The sequence below is a fragment of the Rhinatrema bivittatum genome, chromosome 15 (genome assembly GCF_901001135.1).
Source record: "Rhinatrema bivittatum chromosome 15, aRhiBiv1.1, whole genome shotgun sequence".
NCBI lineage: Eukaryota > Metazoa > Chordata > Amphibia > Gymnophiona > Rhinatrematidae > Rhinatrema > Rhinatrema bivittatum.
The window spans coordinates 34,542,125-34,569,409 of NC_042629.1; the positions used below are offsets into that span (position 1 = coordinate 34,542,125).

Here is a 27,285-nt window from a genome sequence, read left to right on the forward strand (position 1 = left end):
GTAGATTATGATATGGTTCAAAATATAAAGACAATTGTTTTCCTTTCTTGGCTTTTCTGTAAGGTTTCATTATCTTCTTTTTTTTCAGTTCTGCATGGAACGTGCCAATGCAGAAGAGTTCTTGGAAATCTATAAAGGAGTAGTTGTTGAATATATGGTAAGTTGTAAACATCATTCATCTGTTCTTTAGTATTTAGATAGGCAACATATATTCTCCTAGGACAAGCAAGATGGTAGTCCTCACATATGGGTGACATCATCAGATGGAGCCTGGCATGAAAATCTTCTGTCAGTTCAGAATCTTTGAAAGGGAAGGACCCAAAAAGCACAAAGGAAGGCGATCTATAAAAGCCGTCAGGTTGAACAAAGGAATAGATGCCAATGGTCTTGAAAGCAACTTTATTGAAGTGGAGACACAAAGTAGCCCGACTCAGGCCGAGTTTCGCCGTATCAGGACGGCTGCCTCAGGGGCTTGTATGTATTCTCTTCAGTACACAAATAAAGCAATTTCTGTATGGAGGATCATATATACCATTATATGATCAGTAAAAGTAATATATAATCTCTCATCAGGATCCCACATCATTTCTTAGCCTTTCAAATGCCAGGAATAACATTTGAATCCCATGAGGACCAAGCCAGATCCTCAAGGGTGGAGCCATACACCAGCTGCCTTCAAGGCAGCTGGTGTATGGCTCCACCCTTGAGGATCTGGCTTGGTCCTCATGGGATTCAAATGTTATTCCTGGCATTTGAAAGGCTAAGAAATGATGTGGGATCCTGATGAGAGATTATATATTACTTTTACTGATCATATAATGGTATATATGATCCTCCATACAGAAATTGCTTTATTTGTGTACTGAAGAGAATACATACAAGCCCCTGAGGCAGCCGTCCTGATACGGCGAAACTCGGCCTGAGTCGGGCTACTTTGTGTCTCCACTTCAATAAAGATGCTTTCAAGACCATTGGCATCTATTCCTTTGTTCAACCAGTTCAGAATCTTTGACTGGCACACTGAGCATGCCCAGCATGCCACTATCCACACATCCACGCGGGGTCTCTCTTCAGTGACATCTTTTCTGCGGGGCTGTCGTCTCATGGTAGTGGAGCTTGAGCTCTTTTTTGCAGAAAAAATTCCACAAAGTATGTTTCTCGCTCGGCGCTGGGACTCTCTCCGGTTCCCTGTTTGTTTTTTCGTTGGTCGGTGAGTTTTTCCCCTCCATCTGTGTCTGCTGGTCGTCATGCCTTTGCAGTCTTCTGTGTGCGTCAGGCTTTCATCTATGCCCCCAGACTTTGTCCCTAACAAATCCTTACAAAGTGTGCATCCTGTGCCTGGGGGCATCGCATGATGTTCAGGGCTGCGAACTATGCATGCAGATGACTTCAAAAGGCCGTCTGGCCAGGCTAGATAAGATGGAGAAGGTTTTCGGGTTGGGTAAGTCTAACCCCTCCATCCCAGCATTGATGCCATCAATGCCCAAGGACCATGGGGAACCATTCATTTTCAACCCTTCGGTAGCCAATCCTTCTCCGAGGCATTCAGAGGAGAAAGGCTCCGAGGATTAATCCAGGGACTGCCATTAAGATAGCAGTTTTGGCCAGTCTGTCCTCCGGAATCTCTTCCAGCTGTGAACCTAACTCTTCCTACCTAAGGCCCATGGTTTGGATTTAGACTGTCCCGACTGTTACTGCCAGCACCTTGGTTGTTGTGCCCGTTGGCACCTGGTTTGGTGTCTGTTGGTTCCATTGCTTTCTTTTCGGGTCCAGCCTGTAGCTAGGGATTCAACCATATGTGAGGACTACCATCCTGCTTGTCCTAGGAGAAAACAAAGTTGCTTACCTGAAACAGGTGTTTTCCTAGGACAGCTGGATGTTAATCCTCAGGAAACCTGCCCATCATCCCACAGAGCTGGGTTCTCCAAGTTTGTTGTTTTATTTTTTGTAATCTACTTACGAGACTGAAGAGAGACCCCCACGTGAACACATGGATAGTGGCATGCTGAGCATGCACAGTGTGCCAGTCAAAGTTTCTAGAAATTCTGACAGAAGTTTTCCGTGCCAGGCTCCATCTAATGATGTCCCCCATATGTGAGGACTAACATCCTGCTGTCCTAGGAGAACACCTGTTACAGGTAAGCAACTTCGCTTTACACTGAGATATGATGTAGGTGTGACCCTACTTTCTCTAAACATGGGTATTACTTCCAAAGGGTACTTTTTGGGAGGGAACATTATTACTGTGAACCAAGATCTGACTCTTTTGGATTTTTTTCTTCTCAAGATATTGATGGAGCAAAAAGAGGAGACACAAATATTCTAAACAGTTAAGTCAGCAAAAAACATTTTTGCAAATTATTGTCCTGGCTTCCAACAAATTACAATAAATGATTTTGAATCAAACTAAATATCTGTAATTAGATATTCAGCAAATGTATTTGTGGATGCACTTATAGATTTTCTTCAGACTTGCAGCTATGAGAGAACTTATTAAAGAGAGATGATAATTTGTCTTTCCCTGTTTACCCGTTCCACCCCATTCATGATCTTATAAATTTCAATCATATCCCCTCTCAATCTCCTTTCCGAGCTAGAGTCCTAATCTGTTTAGCCTTTCTCCATAAGGGAGCTTTTCCATATCCTTTATAATTTTGTCGCCTTTCTCTGTAGCTTTTCCGGGTTCATTATATCTTTCTTGAATTGGGGCGAGCAGAAATGCACACAATACTCTAGGTGCGGTTGCTCCATGGATCTATACAAGGGCATTATGATATTCTCAATTTTGTTCTCTTTTCCTTTCCAAATAATTCCTAAATTTTATTTGCCTTTCAGACCGCCATCATACACTGAAACAAAGATTTCAAGGTTTAATCCACAAGGTCCTTTTCCTGGGTGGTGACTCCTAACATGGACCCCAGTATCATGTACCTGTAATTGGAATTATTTTTCCTATGTACATTACTTTGCTCTTGTCCACATTAAATTTCATCTGCCATTTAGAAACCCATTCTCCTAGTCTCTTGCATTTCTTTTCAATCCTCTGCTGTTTGAACTACTCAAAACATTTTTGTCATCTGCAAATTTAGTCACTTCGCTCATTCCTTTCTCCATATCATTTATGAATATGCTAATTAGCACAGTCCCACCCAATACAGACCTCTGGAGCACTTAACTAATTGTGTTCAGGCTTTTCAGTATGGTGCAGAGAACTATAATAACATGCGTTACCATTTTGATCCAGAGTCTTTTCATGACAAGAAATGCAACATGGCTTAATTATTTTTGACAGTTTATTTCATGTAACTTCATGACTGAAAGGTGTATTTTGTTCAGAGTTAGGAGCTAAAAACTATGATAAAAGGAAGCCCTATTAACAGTTCATGTTCTAATTTTTTACTTTGATTTGCCTTCAGTTCACTTTCAGCAGCTCTGCTATTTTCAGTAAGGACATAGGACCATATTCAAAGGGGTTTGTCCAGCTAATTTTTAAACTACCCAGACAAACCCTGAGATTTAAATTTCTCGCTTTTCCAATCAGTTACATTTTATCCAGGTAAGTCATTATCCAAATAAATTCATCTGGATAAATTGGGGGCATTCTGGTGCAGGGCTAAGTTATCTGGATGTTATTCAGATAACACTGATATTCAGAGTTACCCAGATAAGTTATTGAAACAAGTTTGGTCATGGTGTAAGCAAGTGTAGGGGTGCAGGGACCTATCTGCTACAGGGCACTTCCAGTTCACCTCCCACTTCATAATCCTAAGCTCAGGAAAAAGACAATGTGTTCTTTTGAGAAATAGACTTTTATTTATCAGACTTGGCAAGATATAGCATTTAGAAAATAACAATTCCTATCTCTAACGTCCTGGCCACTAAGTACCAGTTTTCGCTAAAGAAAGTTCTGTACTGTGGGTGGTTTCACACATGCCATAAACCTTAGCCTGCTTAATATGTTAATACTTATGGATAACTTACTTACCTCTGTTCCCAGCTTTAGGCAATATCCCTCTGTTCACCTCTGAAGCAGACGCTGACTGGAGGTCTGGAGAATGTGTGCAGGAAAGGAGACTTGCTTCCTGGGTTTGGTACTGGCAGCTGGCAGCAGTCTGGGAAGGAGGCTTGCTTCTGGCTCTGGTACTTGCCGAGCTGTCTGGAGCTTGCTCTCGCCCCTCACCGTCTCAGACTCTGTGTCATTCTCCTGCCTCTGGTCTCTTTCCCCATTCTCCTGGCCACATCTTGTCTTCTCCATCCTGAACAGCAGGAAGTGCTGATTTGCTTCGGACTCCCCTTTTGCTCCTTTGGTTCCTTTTCTTTCAGGGGTCCCTTCTCTGATTTCAGGGTCACCCTCAGGGTTCGCTTCTGGTTTTTTTTCTTCTCCTTATTTGCCTCCCTGTCTTATACTTTCCAGCTGATAAATGTGCATAAACTCATGCATAATCCCATGGTGTGTGGAGGGCCTTTGCGCATTGCAGGTCTTTTCCCCCTCCCCATTCCTTCAGGGGGGACTATCAAGTCTGTATACCAAATTGTCCCCTGTCTTCCAAGGATGGGGGTTCTTCTGACCTTTGGACATGCTTGGCTGGTCCATGACTCCTGCTTAAGTTGCTGTATTGTCTCTGCCTTGGTTTTTATGTACACAGGCACTTACAAACAGGTAGATCTAGATAAAGTATCCTTCAGTGTAAATTCTCAACTAGGCAAGGACTCTTTTTCCACTGAGACAGAGTCTTGGCCTATCAGTATTTGGTCTGCATATTTCTTGGCTATTATGACTCATGGTAAATCATGGGATAGCTCCCTGCAATAGTATAAAGAAGACATAAAGTTATCAAGGTTAAAGATATCTGGATAACTTTAGGACTGCTCTGTACCATGACCAAACGTATCCGGATAAATTGGCTATATTCAGAATATAGCTGGTTAAGTAAAAAGCAAACAAACCTTCTACACCCCCAGGCCCCAAAATACTTAGAAAAACTTGGGTGCTATTCCCCAATAACTAACTCCAGTCTCACAAAACAAAATTCCAAAGTTCTGGTCATATCTGCTCAAAGCACCCCAGCATTCTTCTGCTGTCCACCCCACCCCAGATATAAACATTATTCTGGTTCTGGGCCTCGTCCTGCTTTCACCCCACCTATCCAGAACCTGTATCCAGCACCCTTCTTACCCCACCTGAAATCCTCCCCCCCCCCCCCCCCCAAACTTCCATTGCCACTCCAGAAGCATCCAGCATTTCTCTGACAGCAATGTTGCTTGTGTATGGAAGGGAGTGGTAAAGAGTGGAAGCCCACACAGTGATGTAAGGGAGAAATGGAGGTGGAAGTGGGGGGGGGGGGGGGGGCTTAGGCTTACCATACTGGGTCAGACCAAAAGTCCATCAAGCCCAGTATCCAATAGTGTTTCCAACAGTGGCCAATCCAGGTCACAATTACCTGGGAGGATCCCAAGGGGTAGATTCCAAGCTGCTTATCCCAAGAATACGCAGGGGATTTCTGCAACTCTCCCTTAATAATGGTTAATGGACTTTTCCTCCAGGAACTTGTCCAAACCTTTTTTAAACACAGCTACACTAATATCTTTCACTATATCCTCTGGCAATGAATTCCAAAGCTTAATTATGCTTTGAGTAAAAAAAAATATATTTTCTTTTATTTGTTTTTTATTATTTATAGTTTTATTGAAAGTTGTAACAAAGCAATACAACAGCAAAACAAGTTAACAGCATCTTCTGGAAAACAAAATGAAAGGACCCCACCCACCCACCCACCCAACCCTAACTTTCCCCAAAAAGACATATAGGCACTAATAGGGAAGTGGAACCATGTAGCAAGCAATCAAGAAAATATTCACTATATAACTAAATGCATCATAGTCAGATCTGGAGAATGACCAGGAAAAGAGCAAACATAAACCCAAACCACCGACACCTCCCAGGAATGTGAAAGTTCCATCCCCACACTGAGACCATCAGTTAGAAGCTTTCCAGTGCACAAAAGAAGCCCATATTTAGAAACAGTATGAGAGCGTATAGCTGAGATTTTACTTAATGAATGTACTCTGTCCAAGTGCTGGATTACAACTAAGATTGGTACAGCCAATGATCTCCAGAGAGAAGCAATGGCACCTCTTGCGGCAATAAATATTTGATGAGGTAAAATCTGATCAAGGTTATCACCTTGTTCAAAAGGAAAATTCAATAATACAGATCTCGCACACAAGGAGTCAAGTTGAAGCCCTGTCATTTTTTCTGCATAATCATATACCTCTTGCTAGAATATTGTTATACAAGGACAGCTCCACCAAATATGGTATAGAGTTCCCACCTCGCCACACCTCCTCAAACAACCAGGATCAACCTGGGAATACATCCGGTGCAGGCATTCAGGAGTCTGATACCACCTAAATAAGAACTTATAGGGGGTTTCCAAAATACTCACGGAGATGGAACTTTTTGCCATGCGTTGGAATATTATATCCCAATCACTCCCATCCATGGAGGCAATATCCCTCTCCCAGGCCAGGATATGAGATGGGTTTGCCACTAACTCATTATTTAACAAATTGTACAATTTGGAGATAACCCCTTGTATCTTACCAGACAGTAGTCCTCCAAAAGAGTGTGTCCCTGCACAAGATCTCGAGTCACTATGGAGGAACTTAGAAAGAGGCGTATTTCTGCATATTGTAAAAAATCCTTGCAGCCAGGGAATATTTATCTTTAAACGTATCCCAAGATAACACATGAGTTCCCGCCCACACCTGTTTAAATGTCAAGATATGCTTATCAATCCAGGTCTTATGAGAAATCACTAACTCTGGGGCATCTCTGCCAAAAGATCTGAAAGGAAATGTGTTGTTGAAGTCCCTTCTGATAGAATGGAAATATGTAAAAAAAAAAAAAATATGGGAAGGCAACCAAGACCTTCACTTCTATTACCTTTTCAAAATAATTTTTGTTTTTTACCTGGCAAAGAAAATTGGGTTTTAAAGATTAGAAAATCTGGGGTCTCCATAGTATATACCAAATGATAGATAAAGATAGGAGTTGCTTTGAGTTTTCAAAAAATACAATCTGTTTCCTATTCCCATTAAGCAGTTTTATGCTTTTTTTGCAGGTGAGACATTATTTTCTCTCGTTAGGTACCCCAGTCACAGCTATTAAATCAGATAAACGGTTAATCCTTGAGATGGAGCAGGTAGCGCTAGGCAAAAGCTCTATATCAAAATGGTATGTATTTTGTAAACTAATTAGACTCTACTAAGCTAGGGAAGTGGGAAAACCCATCACTCTTAAGAAGATTAATGCACTGTTTGGAGCAATTCATAAGATCCCAATGGCAGTGACTTATAGAGAAATGCAATATAAAATTTAGTATCATTGTCAAGCAGATCATATTCAGTTACATAAAATGGGATGAGTAGATACAGAAACATGTCACAAATGTAAGTTAAATGTGGGTTCTTTTTTGCATCTTTCTCACATGTCCAAAAATTCTTAATTTTTGGTGTGCAATTCTCACTTCTTTATATATATGTCTTCAGGTGACTGTGACAATGCAGGCTGAAATTGTAGTATTGGGAGATGATGAACAATTAAAAGATCTATTTCCTCATCTGTCTAAGGGGCATTATCAGTTTCTGCTTAGATTTACTGGTGGCAAGACAGTGTATTTTGCGGGAATGGATAAGAGGTGTCTCCTTTGGATACCTGGTGACAACATATGATTGTCATTGTACAAATAGAACAATATGATGTATCTTATCTTACATGCAAGATTTGTTTGTTTACCACTGTTATGATATTTGCATCTATTCCCTGTCTTATTCATTAAAGATTTTTGAAAAAGAAAAAAAATCAAAGAAACAAAAAAATGGTGGAACAGGACCTATGATTATATGTAAAGCAAGGAAGGTCTGTGACCAGGAATACTTAATATGATGGTCCAAAAAAAACTTATAACATATATATTATTATGAACAATTTATATATGGGTATATCTCGTACATCTTCCTCAGTGAATACAGAAGCAAAGAATTCATTTAGTCTCTCTGCTATGGCTTTTGTCATCCCTCAGTGCCCTTTTTACCCCTTGATCCTACTTCGCAGGCTTTTTACTTCAAATGTACCTGAAAAAGTTTTTATGAGTTTTTGGTTCCACAGCAAGCTTCTTTTCAAATTCTGTCTTTGCCTTCCTTAGTAGTGCTTTACATCTGATTTGCCAGTGCTTATGCTGTTTCCTATTTTCTTCATTTGGCATTGCTTGAAAGATGTTCTTTTAGCTATTATAGCCTCGCTCACCTCACCTTTTAACCATGTTGATAGTTGTTTAGCCTTCCTTCCACCTTTTCTAATGTGTGGAATACATCTGTTCTGGGCTTCCAAAATGGTATTTTTAAACAACAATCATGCCTGAGCTAAACTCTTAACCCTTGCAGTTGCTCCTTTCAGTTTTTTCCTAATCATTTTCCTCATTTTATCATAGTCACCTTTTTGAAAGTTAAATGCTGTCGCAGTAGATTTCTTTAGTGTACTCCCTGCAGATATTAAGTCAAATTTGATAATAGGATTTTTTTTGTGTGTGTGTGTGGGAGAGAAGGTTAATTGCCAACCATAATGTCAGCTAGAGCTCACTAAAACTTAAGTGGACCACCCCCAGTTTAAGGAATCTGCAAATAGCTGCCTATAGCTTCTCTTTGAAACTTGCGCATTTGCTGAGGTGAGAGGCAAGCACGTTTTTGGGTTCTTAAAAAAAAAAAAAAAAAAAAGCCAATACATTTTGCAAAAGGAGAGTTGTATGAATATAGAGCGCTATTGAAAAGAGAACAATTGCTTACAGTGTGCCAGGGTAAAGAAGCTAGTGTGTACAGTAAATATAGTAATTCTTCAAAAAGGAAGTGCTACTTAAAAAGGGGTTTCAAAACCACAGAAACTTGACGTGAAGAAGTCCATCAATCAACACTTACAGACAAATTTCCAATGGATTTTTTTTCCATGGATTAGTGAAGGCTATCATTACTCAGAATTGCCTTTTGATTAAGAAACATGTTTCTACAGTTCTTTCTCAGGGTTCGCAGAATCTGATTTCATGTGAATGAGTTGTAAAATCAGTAGCAAGAGATTGTAATAAATATGGTTTTAAAACATTCTAGATTGGTTCATTGTTATATTTAATTGTAGGAACAATTGCAGAAAAGCCTGTGTTCCAAAGTATACAGCAATGATGGAGGCTGGTTGTAGGATCTTGTAGAGCAGTGGTTCCCAACCTGGGATCTGCGAGACCATCTCAGGGGTCTTCCAGAAGGGATGCCAGAAAGTTTAGCTAGGGAAAAAATGATCAGATTGCTGCTACCTGTGATTAATTGATCTGCTGCCACAGGCCAGAAGTGTGAGAATGCAGACTATTGTGACCCCCAAACACTTCACCCTCATCGCTGCAGACCAGGAGAAGGAGGGACAAAGCAGGGCTATTCAAACCCATTAGAAGCTTCAAATTGCACTGCCACGTGTTTATCAGATGTGTGGAAGAACATCAACCCTGCTGCTGCACTTCATGAGGATGTGGAGAAGAGTGGCTGCATGCAGCTGTCAGAACTTTTGCAGCCTCTGCTGCACACCGAGGAAAGCTGGGTTATCACATTTCCCACCACTGCCACGTGCTCTGCCACTGGCCTGACAGAGAGAGAGGAGAGCTGCAAGAATGGCGGAAAGGAGGAAATGGGACTGGAGTCTGACAGTATGGGGAGAAGGAATGAAGGGAGACAGGAATCTGATTGACCCAGTTAAGGGGCTTGAGAGTGGATGGCAGTCTTTCATGAGAGAGGACCCTCGGGAATCCATGCTGGACAGAGGTAGAGGAAAAGGGAGAGAGAAGGGACAACCGTGTTCCAAGAGGGAAGAAGGGAACGATGACCACCAGGGGTCAAGGAGAAGAGAGGACGAGACAACAGCCAGGTGTGCATATGACATTAAACATAAAAGTTAGTTAGACGTGATGATCTCATTAGCCAAGAAGATTTTAAGGAGAGGAAGTTTCAAAACGGTTTGTGTGTTTACCCTCTTGAAAAGGCCAGTTGCTGCTTCCTGCCTCTGAGGGTAAAAGTAGTTACGCTGTGAAGAGCAGACAGATTTTTGCCAGGAGGGAAAAAGGGAGCAGGGCGAGGCAAAGTACATGCAGGGAGTAAATTTTGAAATCCCACATGTGTACTTCCACGCATGTACTTTGCACCTGCTTCAAAAGTACTGACTTTCCCCCGTGGCCTTAGTTTTCAAAAAGAAACTCTACAGATAGTTACCTTTTGAAAAATACATTTGCAAGCCTGCAGCTATTGGTGCTGATTTTCTGCCAGGCCATACCAAGTTGCCAAACTGGAACCTTTTGGAACTTGTTACCTTTTCCCCATTGCAGTGGGATTGGAAAATGGAATGGCCTCAACCTTCAATTATGAGGGCAATTTTTAAATAGCTTTGAAAATTGCTGTCCCTACCTATTTAGTTTAGATCAAAGTTGTATACATTCGGAATGATTATGGAGTGCAGCTCATTATTTCTTTTGCTATGGCATGCAAAAATTAAAGAGAAGTGTGTGTGGGGGGGGGGTATGTGAAACATTTTGAAACTGAAAAGGGGTCCGTATTCCTTGAAAGATTGGGAGCCCCTGTTGAAGAGTAGTAGAAACTGATGAGGAAGTGTAGCATTCCCTTGTAAAGCATAAACTAGCTGTGGGCCCTCAAAGTGTAAATAGAATGGAAGCTAGCTGCAGGCCCTTGGAAAGTGTGACACGGAAGGGAAACTAGCCGCAGTTAGCTATAGCTCCTTGGAAGACATAAACATTCAGGGAAGCTGGATATGGTCACTTGGAAAGCAATAATAGGAGTTGCTTATACTTTTTAGATTAGCCTAAGGAAGGGGTGAGCAACGCAGCCTGGAATACCATAAACAGGTCTCATTTTCTGTGAATATCCACAGTGACTATGTTTAAGATATATTTGCATGCACTGCCTTCATTGTATGCAGATATGCATATTCATTATGGATATCCTGCAGAGCAAACCTGTTTTGTTGCTCTAGGCCCGGAGTTGCCTACCCCTGGCCCAAGAAAATTTTTCAGCCTACAATGCAACTAAAATAACATGCATAGGGCTGCTATGCAGTGTGGAAAGGCATTCTTTGGGTGGGGATTAAGATAGGATATGGAATTATGTGCATAATTTTGCAATTTTAAAAGTATGTATGTAACTTTTCTCAGAAAAACTATCTGCTCACATAAATAGGTATAAATGTGTGTGGCTAGATTTCTGGGAAAAGTACGTGTGTATACTTTCCCTTTGAAATTAGTGTGAAGTCTGTGGTATAAAGTCCCACATATTTTACACCAATGTGGGCAACTCAGAGTTGTGTTTTCTACTCTCTCAAACTAGCACCCCCACAGACTACAATGCTGCATTTTAAAAAGCATGCACTGGGCTTTCATGGAATGCCTGTGGGTCTTAGCAAAGGTTCAGGCATGATGCCAATTCCAATCTGTGGTACATTCAGTCGGCCCCAAGTGCTGGAGACTGGGAATCGCTGAAAACAAAATTGGAGAAGTCCATCTGTACATATACATATATACAATTTGACTGTTTCATTATTTTAATTAGGAAGGATGGATTATTTTTTATTTTTTTTATTTAAACATTTTTATATAGTAAAATACATTTGGAAATTTTTTGGGGATAGGGGAGTGAGCAAAGTAGCAATAAATAGTACACCCTGTACTCTGTGAGGAGACCCCCAGGGATAAGAGGATTTTCTGGGGTGTTTATTATATGGTCTCCAGGACATCCTTATTTTAATAATAATATAGTGCAACTCCTTTTCCATTCTCTCTGAGAAACACAGGCACAGCAGAGAGCTGAAGTGTCATCTAACACCCCATGAAGCTCCCCCATCCCCAACAGGCCCCTAGGCTTTTTACAAATCACATAATCAGTTTGCTTCTTGCTTTATGACATCATTAGCCAAAGACCAGCCCATTGTTTGATGTCATGAAGAGTAGGTCACACAGGGTTGGCAACTCACAGAAATATTCATCATCATCATTTATATAGCACATACCAGATGTATGCAGTGCTGTACGAACACACAGAAGGGACAGTCTCTACTTCTTGGAGCTTACAATCTATTCAAGGCAGACTAACAAGACACATGCAAAAAAAGAGAGGTTTTGAGTTAAAATCAGTGTGCCAGGGTAACACACATTTACCATTGCCATTTTGTACATAGATGGATTTACTATCCCGAGTTCAACAGCAAGGGGAAATGTGGAAAAGAGGATTTGTATTCAGACAACAACAAAAGGACTGAACTTCACAATCTGGGTAAACATATAGCATGGGGGTAGCTGCTTATTATGGCTGTTACTACCCTAAACCAGTTAAGCCTAATACATCACTTTGAAAGCATATACAGCGTTGCTCTCTGCTTCAATGGTAGGGGGAAATGAGGAAAAAAGGATTTACATTCAGACAACATCCAACAAAGCATCGATCTGTGCAGTCTTGGCAAACAAGCATCGGGGTAACTTGCTGAATGCGGCGATTACTTCCCTTAACTATAAGCCTTATGCTCACCTTTGATGCAACTCCAACATTGCTCTCTGCATCAATGAAAGGGGATGGCAGGAAATTTGAATCTAACAGTTACCAACAAGGTTGATGAAACAGATAAGTATGGGGAAATAAGTAAGTGTGGAAGCTTGCTGGGCAGACTGGATGGGCCGATTGTTCTTTTTCTGCCATCATTTTCTGTGTTTCTATGAGCTTTTTCCCCTTACACTGAGATGCAGTCCCAAGTAGTGTAGACTTGCAGAGCCTGAGCACATGGGACTGGAGAGACAAACTGTCACTGGGGATGTTTTTAATGACATGAAATTATTTTTAAGGACATTCTGGGTTTTTTTTATGCTGTCAGTAAACTTGCTGACAATTGGCAACTTTGAGGCCACACAACTTGAGCTTCATTAACCATTTTGATTTAGCCATGATCAAGAAGCTAAAACTGATTTAACTGACGGACTAAGTCAATGGGGCTAGCAAGATACTAACTGAGGCATAAAGAGTGATTTCAGGCACGTACATTTGTTGTTTTTAGTTATAGTTTGTTGTAGTTTTGTATTTGTTTTTATTGCATAATACTTTGGTCTCAAAAGTGTTTAATAATAAATCCAATTCTCTGTGATCTTTTGTGCCACTTTTAATAATGAGTTGTCTTGTACTTGAAGTTTAATTTCCTGTTGATTAAAAAAAATTCTTACAGCTGTTTTTACTGCAATCTAGTACTAACACTAGCTCTGAACACTGAAAAGTATTTAACATTTGTTTTATTTGATATATATTCAGTTTTTATAAGTTATTTGATACGTAAGTATTATATTTGAATTGTTTTGTGTACAGACTTGATGCATTATGGGAAGGGCAGTCTATCGAATGATTAAATTAAACTGAAACAAAGACTAAGAAAGCAAATTGATTCTGAAAAGAAAAGTATTTCTTCACATTTAACTGTAGCACATATATTCATTGTGCTGTAGTGATCAATAAGCTGTAAGGCTCCCCTCAGCAACAAAACACACTTTGTTTTCACAATCTGTTTGCTTTGGAAGCCAGTTCATCAGGTTTTCTGAGAAACCGGGCTGTGATACTTTAATCATAATCGCTCTAACTGTTTATAGAAAAGTTCATAATCTTATAAGCCAGTTTTTCAAAAGGCTTGGGTTGACATTTTAAAACTGTATTTGCACTGGATTTGATTGGTAGCACATTGCACTGTCCCAAAGCAGGAATAAACGATAGATTCCTCCTTCCCTGGTTTTCTGATGTAGTAGTGATGCCAACTCTCACAGTTTCTGCATTGACATTTTCATCACTCAATAAAGCAGTTTTTGGCATTAGTAGCTATACTGGCTAGGGTGCCATATTAAGGAAAAGCTGTAATAATCCGTCCATTCGCCAAGAGTTCCTGAGCTTTTGGTGTTTAAAGCTTTGGAGAATAACTATCCTTGCTATAGAAATCACAGCAACAGTACAGCAGTAAGGTTTGCATTTAATGGGGCATCGTCTTTCAATATTTTTAGTGGATAACTAAATGGTTCTGACCGGTGGGGACACACATTTTTATTTATTTTTGCAGTTTAAGTACAATTTGACTACTGTACTATAATATATAATGTAAGCCTCAAAAAAGCTGCATATTTATGTTGAATCCTGTTGGTAACTAAGGGCAATCTGCCATAAGGAATTGCCTGTGGGAATCTGCAGCTTTTTAATGATTTGCTTTGTAAACTTATTTCTGTGCTGGATAATTTCCCCTTTGGGCCAGATGATTTTCAGCTGGATAAGGCAGTAGTTTCTCAAAGCTGACTTGGTTAGGTAGTGGAGCTGCGGGAACAGACATTTTTTGTGGCCTCACTCTTGCAAAGGGATCTTTGTACATTGGAAAAAGGCCTTTGTTGACCCAGTTAAAGATCAGGATTGGTAAAATGGTGATGGTGTTACAGGTATCTGTTGTAAAATTGACATCATTAAAGAATTTTAGACCTTATAAGTGATGAAAATTCTAACAAGAGGAGATGATTTGTACATTGCAGTCTCTGCTAGCTGCATTGTACAAATCAACCATTTTTCATCACTTATAAGGACTAAAATTCTTTAATGATGTCAATTTTACAACAGATACCTGTAACACACCCCCCCCCCCCCCAACCCCAACCCACCTCCTGAAAACTCACCCCAAATCAAAGTGCCCCCTTACCATGGTCCAGATATAGAGTATCAGACTGAGCCTTTTAAAGAGTCTTTCTCTCTATCTCTCTCCTTTCTCCTGCATCTAACAAGGAGCTGTAGCAAAGTGGCATGCGTAAGATATGTGCAGACATGCATGAAGAGTATACGTAGGTTATAAAATAGTGTGTATTTTGGTGCACAGCAAGATATGCACGTTTATGGGCACACGTGCGGCCCTTTTAAAATCTACCCTAAAAGATTTTGTCCCCCCTTGAATTTGATGTGAGACCTGTTTGGGTGTTCCTCCTGACGCAGTGCCTGTGCAAAACACAGCTGTGTCGAGGTACTGCACTCTTTATTACCATTTGATTGAGGACTGTACTATTGCCTCCTTATTCTAAATAAATGGGCTACTTATGAAAATTGAACAGCCTGCAAGTGTTTGCCACACATTCTTTTTCTGTTTGGATTTCCGCTGCATGTGTGTGCGTTACACTCCACCTTTCCTTTGAGCATTTTAAGGCAACCATGTTCCACACCACACATTGCTTACACCCAAGGTGCAACAGCAAAGAGGTGAATATTGAAGCAATATACTCAGTAGCTCAAAATGACCTGGTTCAGCAGAATGGGCAAATCAAGGATAAGCTTCAGTTTGCTTATCTTTAGTGCTGCACCACAGCTGGAATCATCTGACATTGATTTTTGTAAGCACATTGTACCAGTAGCCTGAAGTTTAATTTTCCTGGCGTCAGGGAGTCAATCTACAAAGACCACAGCCTGTTAAAAGAGTTAGTGGGAATAGCTCACAATTTGGTGGTTCTGAAGCCCTTTGCTCCAGAGGAGTAAACCATCCAGTCTCAGAGGTCTCACTTTTCTTATTTCCTTTTCATGACCGGCAGAAACTTTAGGATCTAGGCTTTAGCTGCAGCTTTTTCAGCTGCCAGAGAAACCGGAGAGGGCTGTGAATCGAGAGAAACTGGGTACCAACCTTAGTGATGCTAACTTTGGTTGATGATGAATAGATTGGTGCAGTCAAAGCAAGCTTAACAGAAAGCTATACAGTATAATATTTCAAAAGTATATACAACCAGCAACTAAAAATTATGGGGGTAATTTTCAAATAGCCCGCATAGCAGCAAAATCCACAGGTATTTATACTGTGGACCTTGTAGTTTCCGTTTTAAAAATGTCTACATGGTCCAAGGTTATAAAAGTATCTGCAGACTTTGCACCTCCAGTTGTTGTCTGGAAAATAATGCACATAGATTTGAAAATGAAATCTCTGCATTCTTTTCCTAACCTTCCTGCTCCCTTCTCCAGGAACACTTTCCTTCATTTGGGTTATAAATGCAGCCCGCATATACTTTTAGTCACACTGAGAAGGGAAATTTTCAGCCAAGCCAATTTACCCAGGTAAATATCTTAGAAAATTGCCCTGAGTCAGGTTTTTTATACACTTCTGCACTTGTGGGAGCTGCCATGTTTCGAACAGTTTAACAAATCATTTCACATGAAGTGGAATGGGATGTGGTTGATTCATGTATTGTGAGGTGTGGTTATTTGTGATGTAATAGCCACTGTTCTTACTTAATTCAGTAAGTGTAGATCATTGATTGCATTCTTGCTAACACAGCTGCTCCTAGGTCTTCTTTCAAGGGTCAGGGGTTCTTCAGTGAACTCATGGTAAGAAGACCCTTATGTTCTTGGTATCTAACTTCTAAAGCTTTTTATTTGCCCCAGGAACAGGATCTTATCTTTCACCTTGTGAGAGCTGTTCCTGAAAAGCTGGGGTACGGAAGTTCAGTCCATAAGGGCTGAAAACCAACCCAGATATCCCAATGAATGTTCATGAGACACATTATTTTCTGTCGATAGACCAAGCTGAATTAGCCATGACATGTGGGTGATGTTATCCAGCGGCATCAAATGGACTCCTCTCTCTTAAACTAGTAGAGCTTTTGCTCTACTGAGCATGTGTGAGAATTCCTGTGCAATTCGTAAGCCCCCTCAGTCTTTTTTCTTCTGAGCATAGCACAGACGTGTACCTTCCTCTCTCTCACTTTTTCCTGTGAAACTTAGAAACTGATAATTTTTGTTGGCTCATTGCCTCAGCAGTGCTTTTAGAAAACAAAACAGAGACGAGGAGAGCTTATTTTTCCTCAGCATGTCCAGCAAAAGGAAAGCCACTGTCAGCAGTTTCAAGAACTGCATCTGTGGCAAGGTAATGTCTGTTTCTGACAGACATGAGCTCTACTACCGATGCCTGGGTTCTAATAATCACCAGGCCAACTGCTATAACTATTCATAGCTGTCCGTGCTTACTTAATGCATTAGGGCCTATAAAAGGGAAAAACTGCATAAGTCTTTCAGAAGCCACAGTCGGGATTTCCTCCCACCAATTCTATATGGTCCAATTTGTTTACAACTGTATATGGAAGTCCAAACCTTTTCTTCAACCCACTGATAACAGAAACACATATCCTCAGCCATTTCTAGATGCTGAAGAATGCATATGCCGCCATCTTTGTTTGTCTATGAATTATAATCCGTTTATAATATTTATTTGTTGCTAATTCCGCTCTACCTTTCTTCCTGGCTACTTTAGCCCCCAAGTTCAATGCTCTTGTTTTATGTAACTTTGCTTGCTTCAGCCTTCTTGTTTGGTTACACTTGTTTACCCCCTATATTCCATGTAAACCGGCCTGATGTGAATTCTATTCGTGAAGTCCGGTATAGAAATAAATATTAAATAAATAAATAAATAAATAAATGTATGTGAAAACAATTTCACATATCTTCACAGATTCTATTGGAGCACACCACATGGTCTGGTTGAGAGCCTATGTGATGATGTCCACAACAAGCTGTCAGATATACCTTATCTGGGAGAGCACCTCTTCAGAGAAAAGCTCAGAGAGACACTTTCTCAAATAAAACTACATAGTGATTCTCAGGACCAGAATAGCAGTCTTCTGCAAGGCACTCCTTCTATACTTTTAAAAGGGCATATTTTAATAGATGCCTCTTCTGGCAATTCAATGCTACTGGCTTACATGCTTGATAATGAGGATGCCATCAAAAACAATGCAACATGTCCAGCCCAAACCTGGGCCAAATTTTTGATCCAGTTACAAACCCAGCAGTTGCCCTTTCTAATTGGGGGAGAATTCAGACTTTTCTGACAGAGTAGCGCAAGATAACAAAATTTACTGGATTCTCAAGTTCATAGAATCTAGATAACATTTGCATTTCTTGCAGCTACCTTTAATTCTTCATCCTTCAGTGTTCAGTCAGGATCCGTCTTACCTAACGCAGCTTCACCGAGAGGTGGCGGCACTTCTCCAACAATGGGCAATAGAACCAACACATCATGGGTACGGGTTCTCCTCCCACTACTTCCTCATTCCCAACAAATCTGGGGAACTGAGTCCTGCAGAAGGGCGCACCCTGCAGTCTACGCTCCTCAGTAGGTTCTGGATCGCTTATTCGGTAAATGCTGCTAATTTAGCCCTGCATATTGATGGAAAAAGCAAGTTTGCGTTAGGGGCAAAATATATATGGGGGAGGGGGAGCATCCCTGCAATATTTAGCCGCTCACCAAAAAGAAATCATGGTTGTCACGTTACCAAATTGTTGATCACAAGAGAAATGTTTGACCCAAAATCACTTTGTAAAACAGGGCCTTCTTGTACAATGGCGGTCCATCTTGGCTGGGGCCACCATTGCATTAAAGTGCCTGAGGCCCTAAAATCTCCCCCTGCAAGTGACACATTCTCCACTAGGAGTCTTTTGAGAGCCCCCACCCCTCGCAGCCAGTAGAAGGGGTTTAGGCACCCCCAAAAAATTAAAACACAATGAAACCACGCAGTGACACCCCACCCCATTCCCAAACTCCTCCACTTTGTCTTTAAACCAACCCCCTGCCCCCAGCAACTCCCCCTCCCTTCTAATAACACCCCACCCTTGCATCCCCCACCATTTCCCCCATTGCCTTCTAGTCAACATAAGAAAAACTCCCTGGTCTTCAAAGACAGTAGCAGATATGTGCTACAATTAGCATGCATGATATCTGATGCAAAGTAGACTTTAACAGTCTCATTATGCTTTCTTCCACATGCTATTTAGCATATGCTCGCTCAGTATTAAAACATAACATCTGCCTTGACCAGATTTTAACTTTTTTTCCATGCACGCAATATAAAGAGCTCAGCTATCAGTTTACCCATAGGCCCTTCCCACACATCTTTAGAAAAGAAACACACCAACACACGCTTTTTTTTTTTTTTTATAACTTCCTATACAAATGCACATTTCCACAACAAAAATGTTTTTCCAAACAAAAGGTCAACACACATGATTACTGTCTATAATGAAAGGTCATGTCACCAGTTTCTATAGAATGGCATGATTATACTGCTCATTGCTGTCATGGATATGGGTCATTAGTCTAGGGAACTGTAAGCATTCTGAATCTTGAGTCAGAACAGAGTTTGGGGGTTTTTAGGTCAACCAGTCTTTTTTTTTTTTTTTAATGACAGAGCTCTTTTCGCGAGCTTCCTGCACTGTGTCCTTCCTGCCATTGCAGCTCCTCTTCCATTGCAGTTGCAGTCTCGGGCAGGGCTGCAGCTGCAAGCCCCACCCTCACTCAGTATCTTTTAGATTGCACACTCAGGGCATCAATGACGCAAATGTTGACCCTGTTCATATAGGGTTTTATGTTTGTTCTGGGTTTACCATGGCTTACCTATGTTGTATGGTTACCCACCTAGAATTGGCGACACACTACATGGTGCTTGTAGTGGCTGCCAGATTTTACATTGGTTCCCTAGGGAAGAAATAAATGAACTGCTCTCCTTGATGTTGGGCTGACAGATGCACCTTCTGTTGCTCGTCCTTACACTCCAGGTTAGATGTCTTGTGAAAGTATGGTTGGGTATCCTAGGGGTGAATGTCACAGCCTCCAGGGTGATGCCATTGCATCTGGGTTCCCATTCCTCTGCATATGATATTTCCTTTTCTTTCTCTGTTCTATACCTTTTTGGCAAATATCAGTAGTGTGTGCTTTTGGTTGGGTTTTTCCCGTCCTGAAAGATTCTTCTTGTTTTCCCTCCCCTTCTCTTGGGGGCCAGTTGCTCTTCCACTTCTGCCCTTAGCACTGACAAGCAGCTCTCAATGTCAGGCATACTTTTGTACAGTTTTGCTCCAAGGGGGTAGAGCCATGAGGAAAAGAGGACTGTGCATGTAGAGTTTAGCATTTCTGCTATTTTGGGTACTGTCTACATGCTGTTTAGCACTCTCAATGTATGTAGGAGGTAGACTATACTTTTCTCGTTTCTTCTCATGCAAACTGCATGTGTGTGTGGTATATATACTATACTTTAGTGCATCCGACCTCAAGTGGTGGTTTTAGCATGCATACTAACATATTATAATGCTTATTAAATTTTTTTGAGCATGGACATTTAACATATAGGCCCCAATGTTTAAAGTATGTAAAGCAATTTGTATGTAATATTTCAAAATTACTTTACATTCTCTACACATTGGAGCCTATGAGCTAAATGTCATGCTAAAAACATTTTTGTATGCACTTACTAATGTTAGTGTGCATGCTAAAACACCACTTAGTGCATCACACATTAAAGTATAGCATATATACTGCACACGCAGTCAGCATGAATGCTAATAAAAAGATATAGGGTCTATACCCTATATACATCAGAGTGCTAAGGATAGATTTTCAAACATACATATGCATGTCGATGTGCACGCGGTTCCCGGCATGTGCACATGGATGTGCCGATTTTATAAGATGCGCGTGCCAGCACATGCATGTTATAAAATCGATGGCCACGCACACGTGTGCCAGATTTTACAATCCGTGTATGCAAGGGGGGGGCGTCGACTTTTGCGATTTCCACACGGTGACACAATCGGGCCTTTCCCAGTTTCCTCCCAGTCCGCTCCAATTAAGGAGTGGACTGGGAGGGAACTTCCCTACCTATCGTTTTTTTTTTGTTTTACAACTTACTTCAGGGCTAGCTGCCAGCGCACGAGTCATGGGACAGCGTACAGTGGCGCTGTCCCAGCCTGCCCCGCTCTTCCCCTCCCAGATTCCCTCCTCCCTTGCTCTTTCGAAGAGGCCCAGCGCTTCTGCGTATACCGGGCTTTAGGCGCTTAGCTGGGCCCCTTGAAAGTTGCATGGCGCCACACGCGCAAGGTCCAGCCACACACACAAACCGTGGGATTCACACACACAGTCCTTTTAAAATCCGGCCTTAAAACGATATTTTGGGGGATATATAAGACCTGGATTAAACAAATTTCTTGCCAGTTAGTACAGTAGTATTGGAGAAGAATAATTATATTTAATTTGATTCAAATCTGCATACATTTTCTGTTTTTCAGGATATGGTGGTAGAATTGTGCTCCAGTCCTTGTGTGGTACTGGAGATTCAGGAAGGCAATGCTCCGAAACGTTTCAGGGAGTTTTGTGGACCTGCGGATCCTGTAAGTAACCAGTTTTCTAAATGTAAATATTCTGTCTCTCAAATCTGAATCCTAGTGTACTTTAAAACAGCTATTTAGGAGGCTGATGCAATAAGGGCCGTTTTACTCGCAGGTGTGTGCACATTTTTTGTGTGCATATATTACGCCAAATGTAGCAAGGCGTTTTGTGCACAAAAAGTATGCCTGTAAACTGTGCCTTCTGCTTAGTGCCCTTGCAGGGAAAATCCCAGGCAGGTGAGGGCATTAAACCTTTACTCCCCCTCAATGTACAGGGTGTGCTGGCTTAACTCAGGTTTCCTAAGCCCATCTCTATGATTTTTTTCCTTTATTTAATGTTTTTCTTTTTTGAGCCAAAAAAATGCCTTTGACAAGATGACAGTCTTCCAAAACAGGAAAAGTCCCCTTTAAATTATGCATACAGTGTCAGCATAAAATGGGTGTTCAACACTTACATGGTTTGTCTTGGGTGTCTAGGTACACACCACAGTGCCTCAAACTGCACGCCCATGCAGAAACATTTTTTACAGGTGGTTGGATACAGGTAGCATGAAAACTCATATGAGCTATCGTCAATTTTGGTGAGGGGGGAAATTCCTCCTTAGGCAGGCCTATACAAGATAATTAAAAAAAAAAAAAAAAAAAAAAGAGAACCCATGACCATTTCAGGGGAGGGAAATACTGATTCAGCAAAATGATGCAACCACCGCACTTGGGACGAAGAAAGCACCATTCTGATATTTTGGCACTAAAACATTCCTCAGAGCCGAATACCTTGGCGCAGATCATCATTCTACAGTGCTGAGACGAGGGAAAAAAGGTAAAAGCAAAAAATTGATGTATCAATACAGGGAAAAGTACAGTTTCATCACAGATCCTTCCCCTTCCAAGTTTTAGTGCCGGAGCTGAATATTCATCCAGGAGATTTGTAACCTCAATGCCCTCTGCTTGCCTGAAGCCTTTTAGTACTTTTATATTTCTATATTCCACTTTTTGGCACTTTAAATTGCAGGAGGGTCCTTGCGAGATTAAGAAGATTGGGCTTCCAAATGGCAGATGAAATTTAATGTGTACAAGTGCAAAGTTTGCATATAGGGAAAAATAACCCTTGCTGTAGTTAGGTTCCAGCTTAGGAGTTACCACCCAAGAAAGAGATCTAGGCATCATAATGGATAATACACTGAAATCATGTGCTGTGCGATCAAAAAAGCAAAACAGAATGTTAGGAATTATTAAGAAGGGCAATAACAAATAAAACGATGGACATCATAATGCCTCTTTATCGCTCCAAGGTGAGACCGTAACTTGAATACTGTGTGCAATTCTAGTCACCACATCTCAAAAAAGATATAGTTGCACTGGAGAAAGTGCAGAGAAGAGCGACCAAAAGAAGTGGCATGGAACAACTGCCCTATAAGGAAAGGCTAAAGAAATTAGAGCTGTTCAGTTGGAAGGGGATATGATAGAGGTTTACAAAATCAGAGGAGTTGAACAAGTTAATGTAAATCGGTTATTTACTCTCAGATAATAGAAGGACCAGGGGCAATCCATGAAGTTAGCAAGTAGCTCATTTAAAACAAATCGAAGAAAATTATTTTTCACTCAATGCATAGTTAAGCTCTGGAATTCATTACCAGAGGATGTGGTTACAGCAGTTAGTGTAACTGGGTTTAAAAAGGTTTGGATAAGTTTCTAGAGGAAAAAATCTATAAACTGCTATTAATTAATAAGCAGTAGTAGCTTGAGATTAATTTGTTTGGGTACTGGCCAGGTACGTGTGACTTGGATTGGCCACTGTTGGAAACAGGATACTAGGCTTGATGGATCCTTGGTCTGACCCACTATGGTATGGCATATTTGATAGTGCTGGAAATTTTACTCCTGGTCAGAGGCAGAGTAAAGTTTCCAGCGCTTGCATTAGTCTATGGGCAGAAGCTGAAATTTTGACACCAGGACTTGTAATCAGGATTTATGTGCTGAAAGCATTTTTTTGCACATACCGTATTTTCCGGCGTATAAGATGACTTTTTAACCCCTGAAAATCTTCTCGAAAGTCGGGGGTCGTCTTATACGCCGGGTATAGTCTTATAGGGCAGCTCTTCTCACCTGTGTGTCGCGTGCTCCCGGTCTCTCCCGCTGCTCTTCCTTCCCTGCTGCCGTTGCCGCTGGGCTATCAGCACGTTCAAGCCCAGCGGGAACGGCAGCGGTACAAAAAAAAAAAAGCTGTGGCATCCGCGGCTGGCCTTTTCTTCTTCTCTGCCTGCATTCCTCCCCCCCCCCCCCCCCCGGACCCGGAACAGGAAGTGATGCACGGGAAGAAGAAAGGCCGTGCCGCGTAATAAAGTAGCAGCGGCCGCTGCAGCATCGGCCCCCGAGCAATTGAAGCAGCCGGTAATCGAGAAAGGAGACAGCAGCAGGAGCCTCCCGCGGCCGATGGGATTCTTCTTTCTTGGCCTGCGGGGGCTGGAGGCTGCTGCAGCTACTATTTGTGCTTGGGGGGCGGGGGGAGGGGAGAGGAAGTGAGTGAGAGAGAGAGAAGCAGCCAGCCAGCCAGCCTGTGTGTAAGTGAGAGAATGTATTTGATTGAGAGCATGTCTGTGATTGAGAGAAACTGGTCAGAGAGCTCATGTGTGTGTATATGTGAGAGACAATGAAAGTGACTGCTCAGAGAGATGACTGATGTGTATGTCAGTGTGAGAGAGAGAGAGAGAAAAGCATGGAAGTGAGAAATCTGGGTATGTGAGGAAGCCTGATTATGTGAGAGAGCTTGGGAGTGGGAGGGCTGTGTGTGTGGTGCGTGCATGAGAGAGAGACTGGTTGATAAGGTGACGGTGGTGTGTGAGAGAAAGAGACTGGTGTGTGTGAATGTGAGAGAAAGAATGTGATTCAGGGAATGAGAAGCCTGTGCACGTGGAGAGTGAGCATGGAAATGAGAGAGAGACTGGTGTGTGTGTGTGAGACAGAGAAAGTGATTATGAGAGTGAGAAGCCTGTATATGTACGGTAAGCAGAACACGGGAGTGGGAAGCCTGTGTGTGTGTATGGCATGAGAGAAACTGTTCAGGAAGGTGACTGGTGTATGTGTGTCAAAGACTGTTTGGGAAATGATTGGTGTGTGAGAGACAGAAACTGGTCATGGGGGCATGACTGGTATGGTGTGTGTGTGTGAGAGACATGGGCCCTAAGGAAGAGGACCATGAGTATAGAGCTTAGCCACTACTGCTGCTTCTGGTGTGTGCTACGGCCTGCATGGAAGAGGAGTAGGAGAGCTGCTGGAGGGGGTAAGGAAAGGTGGCTTTTTAAGTTTATTTTTCTTGATTGACTGCCATTTTAATTATTTAATATTATGTGATGTGTCTGCTTTTTTGAAATATTTTATTGGTGTTTGGAGAATGTTTAATAGTTTTTATGAGTTTTTAATTGTTGGATGTTATTCTGTTCCTAGCTGTTTTGAAACATTTATTCTGCTTATTAGTATAGTTTTACAATTATTTCTGTGTGGGGATCTATAGCTGCTTGCTAGTTCTGTTTTCCTAATAAGAGGTGTATGACGGACCGACAAGCGCCTGCGGGGAGGGACCCCTTAACATGGCGCTTGCCGGCAGGACAACCCCCTCCCCTCCTTTCTCCTTTTCCCGCCCCGGGGTCGGCTTACCGTTGGCGATCCCGGGGCGGAACGTCCGGGCGGTGGGGGGAGGGGCGCCCCGGCAGGACGGGCGCTTCGCCAGGGCCGGGGCGTCGGGGCGCGATGACGTCACCGCGCAGGCGGGCGGCAACGCGACAATCTCGGCCAGAGGTCTCGTGAGACCTCGGGCCTCAAATACGGAGTGAGTGCCGGGCCAGGCCTTTTTCGGTTGGCCAGTGCTCGAGTTTTGGAGAGGCCTGCACGCGAGCCTCAGAGCGGAGGCTTCGGACCGGGCGGAACCGCGAGGAGTGACCGGAGCGTCGGGGCGGCGCGGCAGCGGACGCACGGAGGGGCTTGCAGACTGGCGCGAATTTAAAATAAAAAAAAAAAAAAAGAGCTACAAACATCGCGGCTATCTGGGAGCCCCGAAGCACAGAGCCTTGCGGCCACGTGGTAGGACGGCGAAGGGGGGCAGCGAGAGGATCTTCGGGGGTCAGGGTCCCCAGCACATGCCGATCACACGTTCAGCAGGGGGCGGGGAGCAATTTTAAAGGTCCCCACACCCACGAGACCGGAACGGGAGACCCTGTGGCCCGAGTTACACACGCGGCGGTCGCTAGTTAAAAGCCTGCAGTTAAAGGCCCAGACGGGAGAAAAGGTCTGCCCCTGCTTTGCATGACTCGGGATCCTAGAGGCTGTCGGCGGGCAGCGCAGAGGACCTCTAGAGGATCTCCACGGAGCGCGGATGGGGCTTTGCAGGATTGTTCAGGACCCCCTTTCTCAGCTACATCGACTAGTCGGCAGGCAGCGCAGAGGACCTCCAGAGGATCTCCACGGAGTGTGGAAGGGGCTGTAGCGGGCCCGGCAGCTGGGGAACCACCGCAGCTGAACTGTGAGTAAGACACTTTGTTAATTTTGATCGTGGTCTGGGACTGGGAGTTGTTAGACTTTTGAGCCAAGAGAGACTTTTACCCCGCGGCATCACGAAAATGGCCGGTAAAGGCAAAAACGCAGGCCCTTCACCGAGGCAGACAAGGGGGCGGAGCCAACATCCAAAGGCGGCCGAGCCACGGCCAGGGGCACCAGAGAGACCCGATCGCGCGGTCAAGGGTGGCTAAGGTCACGGAAAATGCCCCAGGACGGACAGCGCTAAGGCTCGAGGAAGGGGACAAACTCAAGCCGGCAAAGGAAACAAGAAACAGACCGGAAAAAATGCGAAGAGACCGACACCGGCGGCGGAAGGCGACACGGCGACTGGGGAGGCTGGAGGCTTGACCGGGACGCAGCCAGAGGCCGGCCGATACAGTGCGCCACCGTGGGGCTGGCCCTCGTGGCCTCCGATGGGGCCGTCTGGAGCGGAGGCGTCATCATCAGCACAGCGGACACAAGAGGGTGGCCCCTTCGGCTACAACGCATGGCAAGCGCAGATGTACCCGCCATAGTGGCAGGTCCCACCGCCATGGTACACAGCACCAGCAAGCAGCGCGGGCGAGCACACATCGGTCGGAGGAACGTGATGGGAGACGGCGAAAGACACAGCGGAGAGGAGTAACACAGGCGCCACTCCAGTGCAGGAGGCACCTTGGGGCGAGACCAGTAACGCCATCGGGCAGACATTGGCGGCACCACGCGAAGCAGAGGCAGCACGGGAGGGGTGCGACGAGGAGATCGGAAGCCGGGAAGGAAGGACGGCATCGGCCGGAGACACAAAAGGCAAGAGGGCTAAAAGAAAGAGACACGACAGTGACTCCTCGGGGGGATCCTCAGGGGAGGAGTCGGAGGAGAGCGAGGCGTCAGTTGGCTCTGCGGCCTCCGCAGCACAAGACACGGGGGCCACCAACGCGGCCGCAGCAGCTCTGCCGAACCTAGCTGAGTTGTGGGAGAGCGTGCCAAAGGCACTACGGAGCAAAATCCGAAAACGTGAATACATTGATATATTCACAATATTAGAGGGAAGAAAAGGGGCAGCGGAAAAAAGGAAAGGAAAGAAGAAGGAGGAACAGAAAGGGGTGGAGGTGAAGGTAGCTAGGAACATTACTAATTGGACAAGGGCATTCCTGAGAATGGTTAGTGTAATAGGGAGGGAGGACCCTTCGCAATACGCCCCCATGCTGAGTTATGCTGACTCTATTTTGGAGGCATACAAGGAGTATCAAGGGTGGTGTTGGCTGAATTACGATGAGAAGTTCAGGGATAGGATGGAGGATAACAAGAACCTGTCTTGGGCAGCTCAAGACGTGGGATTGTGGCTACGTCAGATGACTAGCAAGGTCATGGAGTCAGGAGCGGCGTGCAAACTTTCGAGGCCATCCGGCGGACAGGCTGGTACAGGTAGTTCTCAGTGGGGGGACAACGGTAACAGCAAGGTATGCTGGCGTT

At 43.2% G+C, this 27,285-nt stretch overlaps 1 protein-coding gene across 5 annotated transcripts in view; it reads left to right on the forward strand.

Annotated features, from left to right (window-relative positions):
- Nucleotides 1-27,285, forward strand: part of NME7 (NME/NM23 family member 7) — a 310,951-nt gene that overhangs the window by 190,912 nt on the left and 92,754 nt on the right. For all 5 annotated transcript variants that reach the window (XR_003852753.1, XM_029577812.1, XM_029577811.1 and 2 more), the window contains 2 exons: nt 89-157; nt 21,184-21,285. Coding sequence is in view for 4 of the 5 variants with exons in the window: in XM_029577812.1 (XP_029433672.1) it covers nt 89-157; nt 21,184-21,285 (171 nt within the window). In the remaining variant the exon portion in view is untranslated. The remainder of the gene's footprint in view (nt 1-88; nt 158-21,183; nt 21,286-27,285) is intronic.